The sequence below is a fragment of the Saimiri boliviensis genome, chromosome 8 (genome assembly GCF_048565385.1).
Source record: "Saimiri boliviensis isolate mSaiBol1 chromosome 8, mSaiBol1.pri, whole genome shotgun sequence".
Classification (NCBI taxonomy): domain Eukaryota; kingdom Metazoa; phylum Chordata; class Mammalia; order Primates; family Cebidae; genus Saimiri; species Saimiri boliviensis.
In genome coordinates this window covers 13,131,285-13,147,157 of record NC_133456.1, presented here as the reverse complement: position 1 = coordinate 13,147,157, position 15,873 = coordinate 13,131,285, and the positions used below count along the sequence as shown (strand labels likewise).

The following is a 15,873-nucleotide window of genomic DNA, read 5'->3' as shown; positions in this document are numbered from 1 at the left end:
GGGGGAGGAAGAGTCGTCTGCACGGGTGTAGACCTGGGACTGAGGTCAGCCTCTAGGGGACAGCGCGGATCGGCATAAAGCAGGGGACCCTGCGCGAATCCCAGGAGCCAGAATTTGGGTCGGAACAGGATAGGAGGTGGTTTAGGGAATCCAGCACTGATCGCGGAGGTTTCGGGGAGTCCCAGAGTTAGGAGGAATCAGCGGGCATCGTGGAGTTGGCTGGGTGGGGATGGGGGTCGTCGGGGATGAAGGCCAAGTGGAGCGGAGGGTGACACGGTGTAGTGCCCCGGGCCGGGTCCTCCCTGGCGGTGCCCACCTCTCTCCCTGTGCTGGGCTCGCACTCGTGGCGCCCCTGCCAGGATCCCAGCGCAGAGCGCGGCCACCAGAAGCCGCAGCCTCATCCTGGGCGGTAAAAGCAGTCAGCTAGGACCCCCACCTCTGTCCTTTGCCCCACCCCGCCCCCGCGGCCTTGGTGGGTCCGAGCCCAGCGCCCCTCCAGCCCGAGTCCTGGTCTTGCCTGCGCGTCCGCCTGCTCCCGCCGCCGCTGCCGCCGCTGCTGCAGTCCCGCGGGCAGAGCAGAGAAAAGTCCCTGATCCCGGGGGGGCGGAGCGGCAGGCGGGGACCCAGGCACCCGCCCTCACCCACATCCCCGAGAGGTCACCGCCCCCACCACCCTTCCCCCAGACAAACGATGTGACGCACTTAACTGTAGAGCCCCAGACCCCCCGTGGCTTCTGGGAATTTCCCAGAAGGTTCTCCATGGACAGATGCTGAGGGAGTACCCCCAATCCCATGTAAAGTCACAGGTCTTGGCTGCTTTACGTCAATCACAGTGACCAGGCTGAGGAGTGGACAGGTTCCTGCAGAGCCACAAGGCAGCAGCGCCATTGGCGGGGGGTTGGGGCTACAGCTGTGGATGACTCACCCCCAATCTGGTGGGGGTGCCCAGACAAGTCCTCAGGCCATGGGTCCCGCCGGCCACTCCTGTGATTCAGCTATCCCTCTGTCTGTCTGGTGGGCCCCCTGGGCCCCACCCCAATCTCCTTGACAGGCGAGCAGCCCTGACAAATGGGTGACTCTGGGCCTACCTTAGGGAAACAAGGTCCCCTTGGCCCGGATCCAAATAACTCACTCCGTCTTTGTAGGGGATAAGCTGGGAGGAGACAACCTGTGTCATGCTTATGCATACGTCCCAATGTCCCACACCCCTGCCATATCCCAGGCAGATGCAATCCAGCTGTGCCTGCAGGAAAGGGGCCATCCATCTGTGGAGGGCAGGACCACCCACAGTGACAGCTCATTTCTCAGGAATCCAGCCCTCCATGCCCCAGGCTAGGTCCCCCTACCTACATGTCCTCACCCACAGGCATCCCCCCTTCCATCAACTCTTCTTGCAAGCCCCTGCCACCCATCTCTCCCACCAGGCCCCTTCCTCCTTTCACTCTCACGGTACCTGTAGCGTCCAGCCTCATAACTGCCCCCTGCCTCACTCCTCTCCCCTTACCCAGGCTGACTTCCCACCCTTCTCCAGCTTGGCTTCTGAGGCTGTGGACAGTCCCCCAACACACACCAGGCCAGGGCCAGTGTCCTGAGGAGATGGGGCTTTGTATATGCATAGCTCTTCATTAGATGGGTAACACTAAGGCAGAGAGGAACCCTAAGAAGGGCAGGCCCCATCTGGGTCCTGCTCCCCACTTTTTTTCCTGCTAATCCAGATAATTCTGGGCAGCCCAGAAAGCACATCTATACTCACCAAGGCTGTTTAGCCCCTTCTAACCTGCCCGGCCCCACAGCCTCCCCTGGGATCTGCAGGGACAGCACTGGCCTGGACTCCACAGCCTGAGGACTCTGGTGTGGCCAGAATTGGAGGCAGTGAAGGCCATCCATGCTGCCTGCTTTCCCATTGCCGAGGGAAGGCTGGGGCTACCCCGTATTACTGACCCCCCAAAAACTATCCTGGGCACAGTGATATGACCCCATGAGGCCTAGAACCTTATTCCAAGGTCAGGGTCTCCTCAGCCATGTCCCAGGACCCCCATCCCTGCAAGGTGTGCTCCAGGTGAGGGCTGCAGAGACCCAGATAGGCTCTCATCACACAGGCAGCCCCTTCCCCTTGAGACTGTCACCTCCTCCTGCACAGCCAGCATGGGTGAGAGCAGGGCAGTGGCATGGACAGTACAGTACAGACGGGGAGACAGGAAGCCCAGCTGGGTGAGTGCTCAGGCGAACCTCATCAGAATTGAGGTGCCCCCAAAAGGAAGGGCTGCTGTGAGGGGGTCTCTCAAAGGGTACTGGGAGAGGCTTTTGGGAAGGTAGGAGTGAGGCTGGAATGACTCCATGTCTGGAGCTCCTAATGAGGCTCTTGAGCTGGAATGTGGCCCTCTGAGGCCCCAACTCTGGCTTCCTGGCAAGCACATAGCCTAGGGCACATCCCCAGAGGCCAGTGCCTACCTACAACCCCATCAGAGTGGTGGACCCCTCAGAGTGAATCCTCCTCCCTCCCAAGCTTCCCTGAACTGGCCTCGGTCAGTACCTCTCCCCATCTGTTTCCATCCAGGGCCTCATTATCAGATCCCAGCCTCACACATCCCACTGTGCCCTGGACACCACCAAACTCCGCACTGGACTATGGCAGGTTACCCTCCTCCAAGCCACTCCTGCCCCGTCTCCCAGCCCTGCTGAGAATGCAGTCCTCTTTGTGTCCCCTGCAGCTGGCTCCAGTTCTGGTATGGCCATGACCTCTGCTCTGCCACAGCGTAGCTCACCAGGACTGACACAGAAATGTGGCCTAAGAGCCCCCATGCTGAGTCTCAGCTCTACCAAGTCACTTCTCTTCACAGTCACCTGCAACACACCTCCCCAACATGGCTCCAGGGTAAAGAGTGGAGTCCCTGGCTTGGTAGGCAAGGTCCCTTAGAACCAGACCACTCCCAGCAGCTCAAGCTCTCTTCAGCACACCTGTAGTCTCAAAGGACCAGGCATGGGCTTAGAAGAGAAATCAAGCCCCATCCTTGAGGAGCTCAAACTTGGCAAAAGACGTGGCACTTGTTTCCCTGCCTGGGTGTTGGACCTCCAGGAGCACCCAGGGTTGGGCCTATCAGGGTTCTGCGTTGCCCAGCATCTTCTCTCCAGCTGGTTGCAAAGTAGCCTCATCTTCGCAGTGCCCCAGTTCTGGGTCGTAGAAGGTACTTGACAAATGTCTCCCAGTTGTCAACGTATGGCAGCAAATGGTGAGGGAAAGGCACTGGGGCAGGGTGAGAGTGATACAAGGTTGCTTGGGCTACTTCCAAGTTAGGATGCGGGGGCGGGGGCGGGGGGTGGGGGCACGGACTTCTGAACAGCCCTCTTCTAAATGACCTTGTCCCAGCACCCTGCTTGTGACTGCCAGGCAGCAACTTCCCCAAAGGAAAATTGGGCCCCTCACTTTCAACTTCCCCTTGGGATCCCAGAGAACCTGACTGTGGAAGCACGGGGTGGGGCGGGGGGTGCAGGAGTGGCCTACCTGCCCACCCACCATGGGGACCAGAGCCCACACAGGTAACAGAGGGACTAGGTAAGTAAGAGCTGCATGGGGTGCTGGCTGCCTCAGAAGATGGAAAGGGGACTGTCAGGCCAGCAGCTCTGGACTTGCCTGGGACAGATGTAGTTGAGGGAGGGGGCTTGGGCCCCACTGAGCTCAGGGCTATTCTTGGAGCCTGAGTCAGCGGAGGGAAGGATTCTTGCCCTGCTTGTCTAGGCAGCAGTTAGAAACCAAATGGGAACACTATGCCCCAGGCTATCTTCCTTCCAGAATCCAGAGTAAACACACGAAAGAGACATCCTTGGAGACAGCCCTTGGCTCCTTCAGTTCCACCCCAGCAAACCAGGGACCACGAGAGGGTGACTTGGCACAAGGTCCAGTGAGGAGTTTCCCATCTGAGCCTGCAGATTCCAAGCTGGGACTCCTACAGGGGCAAAGGTTGGGTCTGCACTTCCTATGGACTCCCACAGCCCACTCCTGGGACAGGCTGGCTGAGGAACATCCCCTAAGTGCCTGAGTGGAAACATCTGGGCTCAGCTCCCTGTAGGCATCAAAGACTTCTGGACCCTGCTGCAGCCCCCACGCTTGCCCCTGGCGAAGGCAGGAGGATCCAGGGGCCAAGGAAGTCCTTGCTCCCTATCTACTGCCCAATGGACTCCATGCCAATGCCAAAAGAGGAACAACACATTTCTCAGCAGAGGACTTTATTGGTGGTCACCTGTGGCACAGGTTGGAGGAGCCAGAGTACTATTTGTGGTGGGGGGACCACGAGCCCCAGCCCCACCCTCTTGCTTACACAGGCTTCCTGCCTAGAAGCGCAGCCAGAACATGCCGCTACGGATCCGGTTGTAGTCTGTGAGCTGCTCAATGGGGCCTGTGGGGAAAGGGTGGAGCGTCAGGGTGGGGTACCTGGCCTGCACAGGGACACCTGGCCCTGTGCCGCACCCAACTAGGAGCTGCTGCCCAGAGCAGCACAGACAGGCTTTGAGTCCAAAGAGGAAGAGAACATTCCCCCAGGGGTGCAAAGCCTGTCCCTTCATGCTCTGGCCCTTGAAGCCCCGCCCCACATGGAGGTGCCCGTTACCTGGCGGGTACAGGGTATTGATGGAGGCACCTTGGCAGGCAGTCAAGGAGCTGCTGGGACAGGTTTTCTGAGCAAGAACTCCCTGGCAGCCAGGGGACTGGGGAGAGCTGCTGGGGGCCTTAACTGGCTGCTCTGTGTAAGCTGGGGAGTGGGGGAGCAGAGGTAGAAGGGGAGGCTAAGAGAATGCCCTGAGGACACAAGAAGCAGACTCCCTAGGTTACTTACCATATCCAGCCACTGCTGGGCACTGGTCATAGAAGTACTTGGAGCAGATCTCACGTACCATACTGGCATCTACCTCCTGCAGGGTGAGGTAGAGGAGGCATGTTGGCCAACGGGCACCCGGCCACCACCTCAGCCAGTCAGCATCATCCAGCTGGCCAAGATCTCCCACAGGGAGTGTGCAGCTGTCCCCAACCCAAAAGGGGAAAGGCAGAAAGGATTCCTGCTATAGACTTCCATGGGCCCCACTCATCTCCACAGCCATCAGCACCTCTGCCCTGCCCTCGCATCCCATTATACCACCCTTGCAGGTGACAGCTGCCTAGGACACTAGGGATGCCTACAGGAGCAGGCTCGGTTCTGCCAGACCCCAACGCTGCACCTCCCAGGTGTCTGCCAGGCCAAGACTCCAGAACCTCTCCCAGGGGCCCATGTTACCGCAATCCGGCTTTCCCATTCAGCCAGGGGAATGCGGCGGCCATAGGTCAAGAGGCTGCGTCCGATGTCCTCACACACAGGAGTAGTGCCTTTAAGGGTGGGGGAAGGCTCAGAAGTCCACCCAGCCTAATCCTGGACTCACAGGTACACAACCTCCAGCCTCAGGCTGACAAGGACCTCCCTGACCTTATGCTGACCCAGATCACAGCTCTCTCTTCTATGGCTACAATTATGTCGTTAATTGTATGGACAGGCTGTGGACCTGTCCCACACCTGCCTGCCTCTGCAAGGGTGGGGTGGTGGGGCACTGCGTGGTCTTCAAAGTTTTCCTTTCTAACCTTGGTTAGTTAGGAGTGGTGGCCACCTTGGGACTGTCGCTGGCAAGATGCTCTCTACCCCTCCCTGCTGAGCTGCAGGACTCACCGTCTAGCTGAGATACCAGGGCATTCCTGAGGATATTTTTGCCCCGAGCCACCGCACTCTCCGTGGTACTGGTACACAGGCGCATCCTAAAGTTGGGACAGGCGGTGGTGTTCATTCTCAGCCTGCGTGTTGTCTCCCAGCCTTCCACTGTGCTGGTCAAAGCCCCCATCCCACCTAGGAGTACCAGGCTGCCACTTACCACTGGCCTTGCAGCACATAGATCATGTCATCGATTTTCATTCGGTCACAGACAAAGTGTGCACCCAGCAAGCCCGTTTCTGCATAGCAGATGTTGAAAGTCTGGAAACTCTGGCACAGCTTCTTGGCCGCAACGGCTGAAGCCAGTGGGCTGGACAGGTGCTGCCAGGGGGTACAGGTGATGAGCACTCACCTCTTGTCTTCGACACACTGTGACCCCATGCACAGAAGCACAAAGCCCCAGCACCTCTCTTCCCTGAAGGCGAGGTCCCATGCTTGCTCTGGCACTCACCACGCCACCACCGTAAGTGCAGTCATAGTGGCCAATGATGGCATTGGCCACTTGCAAGGCCACATTGTCCGGGTTGGCCCAGCCAGGACCTTCTACTGCAATGGCCACGTGGGCTAAAGGTAGAGCATCATCACGGTGGCGGATCTGAAATGGTATATAACAAAGCTGAGGGACACACAGGCTGCCTGGGGAACAGAAAAGGCGGCAGGTATGAAGTGTGTACATGTGTGTGAACATGTGTGCCTGTGACACAGTAGCCACGGGACTCCTTTCCAACTGCTGAAGTATCTCTGGAGTCACCAGGGTAACCATGCACATGGGGATCCTCCCACTGGCCCCCAGCTGAGAGCCCTACCCCTGCCCAAAAGGCAGCACACCTCACTGCCAGTGAAGCGGCATGTAGTCAAAGCAGGCACAGCATCCTCTGGGTACTGCCAAGATACGTCACCAAGGTGTTTCTGGGCAAGGTCTAACAGCTGCTGGTGCTCCACTCCTGCAGAGACAGACAGTGCATTACTGACCAGCCAGGGCCAAAGGCACAGGGTGGGGGAATTCACAGACAGGCTGAGGACCCCCATGTCTTGTCTTAGTGGGAGAAACCAGAAGGAATATGTGACATTAGAACAGGGTGAGGAGAGAGGGTCCTCCTCAGACAGAACCTGCCTTGTGGACAGGACAGGCACCTCAGGGCCAGATAACTCCCATGGCCTCAGTCTCAGAAGAGCAGCAGCGCTGAGCTTCCAAATGGACTGCCATGTGATGCAAGCATAGGTTCTCACCCGAGAAGATGCATCCCACCTACATCAAGGACAAGACTGGTACTCCCTGGGCACAAAGCCACCTGGCCTGCCTTTTCCCTCTAGCTCTCCCTCAAGTAGATCTGGCCACTGGCCCTGAAAGGGGGGGTAAGTGGGGGGGGGGCAGAAAGAGGCACTATTGCAGGGCTGTGATTAGCTCTGGGGTCCCCTAAGAGCTGGGGACATTTGCAAGCAATGTTACAAACACACGCCCCAGGACTGACTCCTTGTTGGAGCCTCGACTGGTGAACACTGTGGCAATGCTGCCCCAGGGTGACAGCCACCAGTTACGTTGGCCTTTTATGCCTTCCTTCTGTGAGCTCAAGCCCTGCTAGTCTGACAGAGACATCAGACTGCTCTCGTGCCTTGGTTTGCCAGTTCCAAAGCCCCCCGTCATGCTCTTCCTATTGGTCTCTTTTGCTCACTCAGCTGCCAAGGTGGTAAGCTGAAATTTTTTTTTTTTTTCTTCTGAGACAGAGTCTGACTTTGTCGCCCAGGCCGGAGTACAGTGACATGATCTGAACTCACTGCCACCTCCGCCCACTGGGTTCAAGCGATTCTCCTGCCTCAGCCTCTCAAGTAGCTGGGATTATAGACACCCACCACCATGCCCAACTAATTTTTGTATTTTTAGTAGAGATGGGGTTTCACCATGTTGGCCAGGCTGGTCTCAAACTCCTGACCTCAGGTGAGTCACCCACCTCAGCTTCCCAAAGTGCTAGGATTACAGGCATAAGCCACCGTGCCTGGCCAAAATGGAAGCATCTTGACCCCAGTCCCCTACCCACGCCCTGACCCCAATCAGGTTCCATCTATAAAATCACTTGGAGTCCATCTACTGCTCCCTATCGCTCCTGCCAGGTCCCTGCCACAGCCCCTCTCGAGCCAGCAGCCTGCCTCCACATAGCAGCAGGGCAAACCTTAGAACACTTCAGACCTTGACACTGCTCTTCCCCTGTGCTCAGTTCTCACACCATACCTAAGTAACACTCACCACCTTTTAGGCTTCTGTTCAAATGACAGGTGCTTTAAAAAGCCCCTCCCCCAACCTACAACTCTAAGTCCCCCATGAAATCTCCCCCACCTTTCTGTGCCTTCCTTTTAAGGCACTTCTTGGTCTGTATCAGGCATGCATCACCACACAACTAACAGCTGGCTCACCCAAGGGCAAGGCCGCAAGGAACAAGGCCAGGGACTTACATTCCCTACAAGCCCATAAACTCAGTATCCGAGGACCAGGCGGGGCTAAGGCAGGCCTGGACCGGAGGGACAGCATCCTGTATAACTAGTCCCAGCGGTGGTAGCAGGGTAGAATCCTACTCCACCTCAGAGAGCACAGGAGGAAGGTTATTACCCTCAAGCATAAGGTGGGGGCAGGGTCCCCTGGGGTCGAAGGTCCTTTATGGTGGGAACCAGGACCTGGGCTCTGATAACTGACATTGGGCCCCCCTACCCAGGGCTTCAGTGAGCCCATCGCTCACCTCCCGCCGCTGCCAGCACCATTCGCGGGGCCTTGTAATGCCTGCTGAGGTACTCAGTCAAGTCTGCACGAGACAGCTTCCTACAAGACATATGGCGAGTGTGTCAACACCTCTTCCACACTGGAGTGAGTTGGGCTACAGGAATGGCACTGAGGAGTCAGACCAGGAGAGGCATGGTTTCTCCGAAGTGGGCTCTAGCACACCGCCCGACCCCCTTGCCCTATCTCTGCCACCCCCTGCTCCAGGGCCCAGAGAGCAGCCCTCATCTGTCCTTTCCTCACGCCTGACCTGAGGACAGGCTCACAGTCCTCTCTGATAAGGTGTGAGCCAACACTGTGGGACTCTCAAAGGGCAGTATCAGAGCTCTGTGAGCCATCCCCAAAGGAGACAAGAGACCACATGGAAGGGACAACCAGACACCCCCAGCCCTGGACTGTCAGGACAGGCACCGCAACATACCTTAAAACAAAGCCCAAAATTCAAGTGAAGCTCACAGAGTCATTAAAAAAGACTCACTGGACCACATGGATATAGAAACTGTCTCCAATTGCATAACTGGGAAAATACCCACCACAGACAGCTAGCCAACTAAAAATGTGACCTGGAAAGGGTCTGCCCAGACCAGAATGGGACACGCATCCCACAAGCCCAGCCACCTCTCACCTGACATTCTCACTGGTCCCCTCCACAGCCTGGGCTAGAGATGTGCCCTGGAAGGCTGTGGCATGCAGGTAGTCAAAGACCACGTCTCGCATAGAGGCATCATTCTCCTGCATCTCCCGCAGGATCACATCACGTTCCTTCTCGATCTGTGAGTCTTCCAGACTACAGTTCTGCACAATGTCACCCAGGATCTCCACAACTAGATGCAAGGAGGACATGTTTAGGCACCAGGTGGACCACTGGAGACCCACGGCAGCACAGAATCCCCAGGCCTGGCATCTTCTGCTGCCCACACCTAGTTGCCCTACTGCAAACCATATAGTAAGGGCAATATGATTCTGTGGTCAACCAGGGGCTCCCGGGTAGCTGTCCTCTGCTCCCCTGCCCTCCATCCCGCCCTCAGTTCCCACCTCTTCCTCCAGGTGTTACCTTTTGGCAGATCCTTGGACAGCGCCTTGATGTAGTAAGCTGTGTGCTCTCGGGTGCTGTAGGCATTAAGATGGGCCCCTATGCTCTCCACCTCCTTCTCCAGGGCACTGCCAGGCCGATTCTTTGTTCCCTGGAACCAGATATCAACCAGACCAATCAGTAGCCACACGGGAGCCCAAGAATCCTGTCCTAAGAGGCTATTGAGACCCAGCAGCACTACTGGTCCACGGATACCCCCCTCAGGATAGCCTCTGGGGACATAGATCCCAGGGTCTGTGCTTACCAAGCACTAAGCAGACCTTGTGGTGACCAAGGCCATGGCATCATGGGCCAACAGAATAGAGACAGCTAGGGCCAGGACAGAAGGGCATGGCCACAGCAAGTGTAGCCTGAAGTCCAGAGCTCCTATAACAGCTTACCAATGAGTGGTGGGGTCATTACCAGTACACCTGCCTCTCTTATTTTTTTTTTTTTTTTTTTTTTTTGAGATGGAGTTTCGCTCTTGTTACCCAGGCTGGAGCGCAATGGCGCCATCTCGGCTCACCACAACCTCCGCCTCCTGGGTTCAGGCAATTCTCCTGCCTCAGCCTCCTGAGTAGCTGGAATTACAGGCACGTGCCACCATGCCCAGCTAATTTTTTGTATCTTTAGTAGAGACGGGGTTTCACCAGGTTGACCAGGATGGTCTCGATCTCTTGACCTCGTGATCCACCCACCTCGACCTCCCAAAGTGCTGGGATTACAGGCTTGAGCCACCGCGCCCGGCTGCCTCTCTTATTGACAGCCGTGGTCAGCTAAGCCCACATCTGTGTTCAAGTGATGGAACCCACTCCTCCCATGCCATTCATATGACTGCATGTATTGGTGTATACATGCTAGTGGCCACCTCTGTGGGACCCAATCCTACTCGTGTGTGTGTGAAGTGTTGCTATCTCTTGGTATGCACACATACATTAATTCTGCGCACTTATCTGTGACACTGCAGCTGGCTGGGCTGCCCATTATGGCTCCATGGCCCTGCCCATCCCATACTCCTCCAATTTCTCATTCCTTTAAAACACATGGGTCTTTACTTTACAATCAAAAGATGCCCAGGTAGTCCACAAGAGCAGAACATTTCACCAGCAAGCATGTATGCCCATGTCTGTGGGTCTGTTACAATGCACGTGCATATCTATGTGCGTTCCTCAAGTCCCCTGTATGCATGCACATAACACAGGCCTGACTTCTCTGGTGAAAAGTGGGGCTCCCGTGGCTCCCTGAGTCTTCTTGGCTCTGAGGGCCTCATACAGGGGCTCATCAGATACATGCCACTCAGAAGAGGTTAAGCTCATGTGGCTCCTTTTAGGAAGGCCAGCCAGAGATCAGCCCCACAACTGAGGCACATAATCAGGCTAATTTTTCTGACCTTCATCCTCAGGAGGGACAACAGGTAGCCCTAAGCCCAGAGGAGACAGACTTCAAGAGCCTCACCTTGAAAGCCAGATGCTCCACAAAGTAGCCTGCCCCATTGTTCTTCTCAGTCTCAAAACGGCTGCCAACATCAATCCATACTCCCACCTGGACAAGAAGCCACCGACAAAGGTTACCAACAAACCACTCCCCAGCCCCCTACTCACACCCCACTCCAAGTGACTCAGTACAAGCCCCAGGCAGGGACTCATGAGTCCTGGAGTCAGGGAGAGCTGCCCCAGCAGGACCCCTGTGCTTGGAGGTACAGTCATGCCTGGGAAACGGAGGGCCAGCCGAATGACTAGTCACACTGCATCATCGCTCTCCTGATTGGCTATCAAGGACCCCCAGAGACAGTTCTAACTGTGCACATTTACCTGGTCTCACCAGCATACAAAATCCTTAAATTCTGTCTCACTTTTCAGTTAATTATTTGTCTAGGCATACAACATAAATTTGCAAACAAAAACTTATTTTTTCCTTCCTAAAAAGTACACGCTGCCTTTGTTCTGGTGATGATTTTATCCTTTCAACATTAAGGAAGAGACTATTGGTTTACACTGTATATTTTATCACACTAAGTATTGTTCCTGTAACACCTTTTTGTTGTTGTTTTAAATCAGATTTGGACACCAAACACTGCCCCTGGCACCCAGTAAGATATTAATTTTCTTGACAGCCTCCTGGTTGTTGTGAAACATGTCCCGCAGGCATAGCATGGTGGCTCACGCCTGTAATCCCAGCGCTTTGGGAGGCCAAGGTGGGCAGATCATGAGGTCAGAAGTTCGAGACCAGCCTGGCCAACACAGTGAAATGCCATCTCTACTAAAAATACAAAAATTAGCCAGGCATGGTGGCATGCACCTGTAGTCCCAGCTACTCGGGAGGCTGAGGCAGAAGAATCGCTTGAACCTTGGAGGCAGAGGCTGCAGTGAGCCAAGATTGTGCCATTGCACTCCAGCCTGGGTGACAGAGCACACCACTGCACTCCAGCCTCGGCAACAGAGTCAAACTCCTTCTCCAAAAAAAAAAAAAAAAAGAAAAGAAAAGAAAGGGAAAAAAGAAACATGCATTACTGACCCCACTTGGTCTAACCTTTTAATTTACTATTTGTTCACAGCTGATCTAAGTTTGTCACTTCCACTTTCCTAAGAGAGTTTTTTTCTTTCTCTTTTTTGAGACGAAGTCGTGCTCTGTTGCCCAGGCTGGAGTGCAGTGGCACAATCTGAGCTCACTGCAACCTCCACCTCCCAGGTTCAAGCAATTCTCCTGCCTCAGCCTCCCGAGTAGCTGGAACTACAGGCGCGCACCACCATACCCAGCTAAATTTTATATTTTTAGTAGAGACGGGGTTTCATCATGTTGGCCAGGATGCTCTAGATCTCTTGACCTTGTGATCCACCTGCCTCGGCCTCTCAAAGTGCTGACATTACAGGCGTGAGCCACCACACCCGGTCCCGTTAAGTAGTTTCTTTGCATCATCCACCCCTTCATCCTTCCAAGTCTTCACTGTCCATCATTCCACTCTCTACATCTGTGTGTACACATTTTTTTTAGCTCCCGCTGCTAAGTGAGAACATGTGATATCTGCTTTCCTAAGAAGTATCAATGCATATACCAGATGTCACACAATCTTAGATAACATGTATTTTACATCTAACATATTGGAATGTAAGATGCATTTTACAACCTATAGTATCCTTTGATTAAAATTGGCAAGATTCTTAAGATTCTTTCTCTGGCACTGGAGCACAGAGGGCTCCTTACAATCTAGCACATTTTAGAGTCCATGTAATACAGCATTCTTTACTACAACAGGTGCCACGTAACAAGGAAGTTGCAGGTCACCTTTTCCTATGCTTAGTAACAACTTACATCGCCGGAGGTTGTTTCTGGAAAACTAAAAGGATGTGTCAATAAAAACATTTGGGGGCCGGGCGCGGTGGCTCAAGCCTGTAATCCCACCACTTTGGGAGGCCGAGGCGGGTGGATCATGAGATCAAGAGATCGAGACCATCCTGGTCAACATGGTGAAACCCCGTCTCTACTAAAAATACAAAAAATTAGCTGGGCATAGTGGTGCGTGCCTGTAATCCCAGCTACTCGGGAGGCTGAGGCTGAAGAATTGCCTGAACCCAGGTGGCGGAGGTTGCGGTGAGCCGAGATCGGGCCATTGCACTCCAGCCTGGGTACCAAGAGCAAAACTCTGTCTCCAAAAAAAAAAAAAAAAAAAAAAATTTGGCCTTGGAGCTGGGGGCTGGGGGGTGAAGGAAGGAGAAGATAATTATTTATTGGGAATCTTCTCACCTATTCACGTATCTATTTGATCTGTGAGTCAAGATTTCTATCCTTGAGTCAATTTTGAGAATGTGTATTTTTTGGAAAATCACACATTTCACTGTACTCTTCAAATGCATTTCCCCCCTAAAATGCATTTCTGGTCTAGCCTGGAGATTATGACCTTGGGTAGTGGGGATGACAGACCTGGACCCCTGCAAGTCACCTAAGGTCTCTGAATCCCATTTTCCGAATTGTAAAAGGAGAGGTGATCACTTCTTTTATATGGGCTCCTTAACAAAAGGTTGGAGAAGAATTTGGCCGCCTACCGCCTACTGATGGGCATTATATGCTAAATAACGTTCGGCTTATAGTGAAGATTGTCCCGTGAAGCCAAGGCTTCGCTAGGGGTCGGGAATGGAGTGAGTGAGCCCGAGTCCGAACCCAAACCATAGCTCGAAGCCAAGGTCACACCCCAACCTGGGAAAAGACGGCAGGCCCAATCTGGAGGCCCCCCCGCAATGGCGTCCCCAACTCACCGTACAAGTGGGCTGGGAGGACTGCTCCGAGGCCACACGCAGGCCGTTGTCCAGTTTGCTAACCTGCGTCTCCGGCACAAACTGGAGGGCCTGAGCGAAGGTTGCTGTACTCCGCAAGGCTGGCGTCCGCAGCAGGGCCGGCTGTGGAAGGGAACAGCTGCGAGTGAGGACTGGGATGGGGGATCGCTCCTCACCCACCAGGTCCTCAGGAGGACCCCTGTCCCCGCCCCCAGGCCAGCGGCGAGACACCTTTCCCCGCCCTCCGCCGTGACCTTCCCACGGCCCTGACCCCGCGTCCTCCCCACCTCGACCTGGCACTGCCAACCGCCCGCACCCGTCCGCTTCCCGAAGCCCTGTCTCCTGAAGCTCCGCGCTCTCACCACCTCACCCAGCGGCTGGTGCGCAGCAGCACTTGTGCCCGGGTGCCAGCGACCCGGCAGACTACGGACGCCGCCATTTTCCAGCTCCAGCAGGCCCAAAACTGCCGCGCAGGCGTAGAGTGGACACGTTGGCGTTCTGGGCGCAGGCGCAGTACCGTAGAGTTGGCGCTCGGCCGCCTCCTGGCGGGAGCGGGCTGTGTCTACCGTGCTGGCCTGGCTCTGGCTAGCTGGCTGGCTGGTTTTATACGCGTTGCTGCCGGTCCCTGAGCCATCAGTCCACCTGCGGTCCATTAGCCCACGCGGGTCCGCCAACTGTGCAGTCCATTTCCCCCTTCCAGGGGTGGAAGTCAGAGTGCGCGATGTTTCTCACCAACCGCGCTGCGTACTCCCGTGGTCTGGCGGGCCGGGGCCGCAGCCACAGCGTGTCCGCAGATCTGAGCCCCAGGGCTTAAAATACCAGTGTGAAATCTTAACCTGGGACCACAAGGCGGTGCTGAAAGTCAGTTTTTTCTATTTATTATTTCCTGAGACAGGTCTCGCTCTGTTGCCCAGGCTGGAGTGCAGTGGCACGATCTCGGCTCACTGCAACCTCTGCCTCCCAAGTTGAAGCAATTCTCCTGCCTCAGCTTTCCGAGTAGCTGGGATTACAGGCATGTATCACTACGTCTGGCTGTTTGTATTTTTAGAAGAGACAAGGTCTCTCCATGTTGGCCAGTTTTGCGCCCGGCCAGTTTTCTATTTAAAAGAATGAAGTAGAGGCCGGGAGCCGTGGCTCACGCCTGTAATCCCAACACTTTGGGAGGCCCAGGCAGGTGGATCACTTGAGGCCAGGAGTTTGTGACCAGCCTGGCCAACATGGTGAAACCCGGCCTCTACTAAAAATACAAAAATTAGTGGGGCTTGGTGGCACATGCTTGTAATCCCAGCTGCTTGGGAGGCTGAGGCAGGAGAATCGCTTGAAGGTGGGGAGGTGGAATCGCTGGGAGGTGGAGGTTGCAGTGAGCCGAGATCATGCCACTGCACTCCAGCCTGGGCAACAAAAGCAAGGCTCCATCGCCAAAAAAAAAACTAGATTCAGCTGGTTGACCTGGTTTAAGAAAACTATATTAGTAAGCCAAAAGGAGCAACTTAATTCGTGAAATAACTCCTTCTTTAGAAAACTAAAACAAAACAAAAAAATGCCTTTCCTAACAGACCACACACACACACACACACACACACACACACGCAATCTGGAGGAACACACTGTAAACTTTGAGACAGGTGACTTGTGAAAAATAGTTTCAGGGGTCCAGGAGGTGGCTCACCAGGCCTGTAATCCCAGCACTTTGGGAGGCCAAGGTAGATGGATCACTTCAGGTCAGGAGTTTGAGACCAGCCTGGCCAACATGATGAAACCTCATCTTTACTAAAAATACAAAAATTAGCCAGACATGGTGGCAGGCACCTGTAATCCCAGCTACTTGGAAGGTTGAGGCCAGAGAATCACTTGAACCCAGGAGGTAGAGGTTGTAATGAGCCGAGACGGTGCCACTGCACTCCAGCCTGGGAGATAAAGGGAGACACAATCTCAATAAAAAAGTACATATTGAATGATTCAGTTTATATGAAGTTTTAAAATGAGTGAGATTGATCTATAGCAACACAAGTCAGAATGGTAATTACCTCTGAAAGGAGT

At 54.7% G+C, this 15,873-nt stretch overlaps 2 protein-coding genes across 2 annotated transcripts in view; both read right to left on the bottom strand.

The window, feature by feature from the left end:
- COL7A1 (collagen type VII alpha 1 chain) overlaps positions 1–653 on the bottom strand; it is a 31,832-nt gene extending 31,179 nt beyond the window's left edge. The window contains exons 1-2 of the mRNA XM_003926302.4: positions 518–653; positions 317–402 (exon numbers count right to left, since the gene is read on the bottom strand). Of these exons, the coding sequence (XP_003926351.1) occupies positions 317–401 (85 nt within the window). The 5' untranslated portion in view covers position 402; positions 518–653. The remainder of the gene's footprint in view (positions 1–316; positions 403–517) is intronic.
- Positions 654–4,207: 3,554 nt separating this feature from the next.
- On the bottom strand, positions 4,208–14,325 carry UQCRC1 (ubiquinol-cytochrome c reductase core protein 1). The gene is made up of 13 exons (XM_010337071.2): positions 14,204–14,325; positions 13,816–13,956; positions 11,021–11,107; positions 9,548–9,677; positions 9,119–9,317; positions 8,456–8,535; positions 6,555–6,670; positions 6,178–6,321; positions 5,887–6,047; positions 5,688–5,773; positions 5,265–5,353; positions 4,830–4,905; positions 4,208–4,394 (listed from the first exon to the last, which is right to left on the bottom strand). The coding sequence occupies exons 1-13, from the start codon at positions 14,270–14,272 to the stop codon at positions 4,330–4,332; spliced, it is 1,443 nt and encodes a 480-aa protein (XP_010335373.1). The 5' UTR covers positions 14,273–14,325; the 3' UTR covers positions 4,208–4,329.
- Between the last annotated feature and the right edge of the window lie 1,548 nt (positions 14,326–15,873).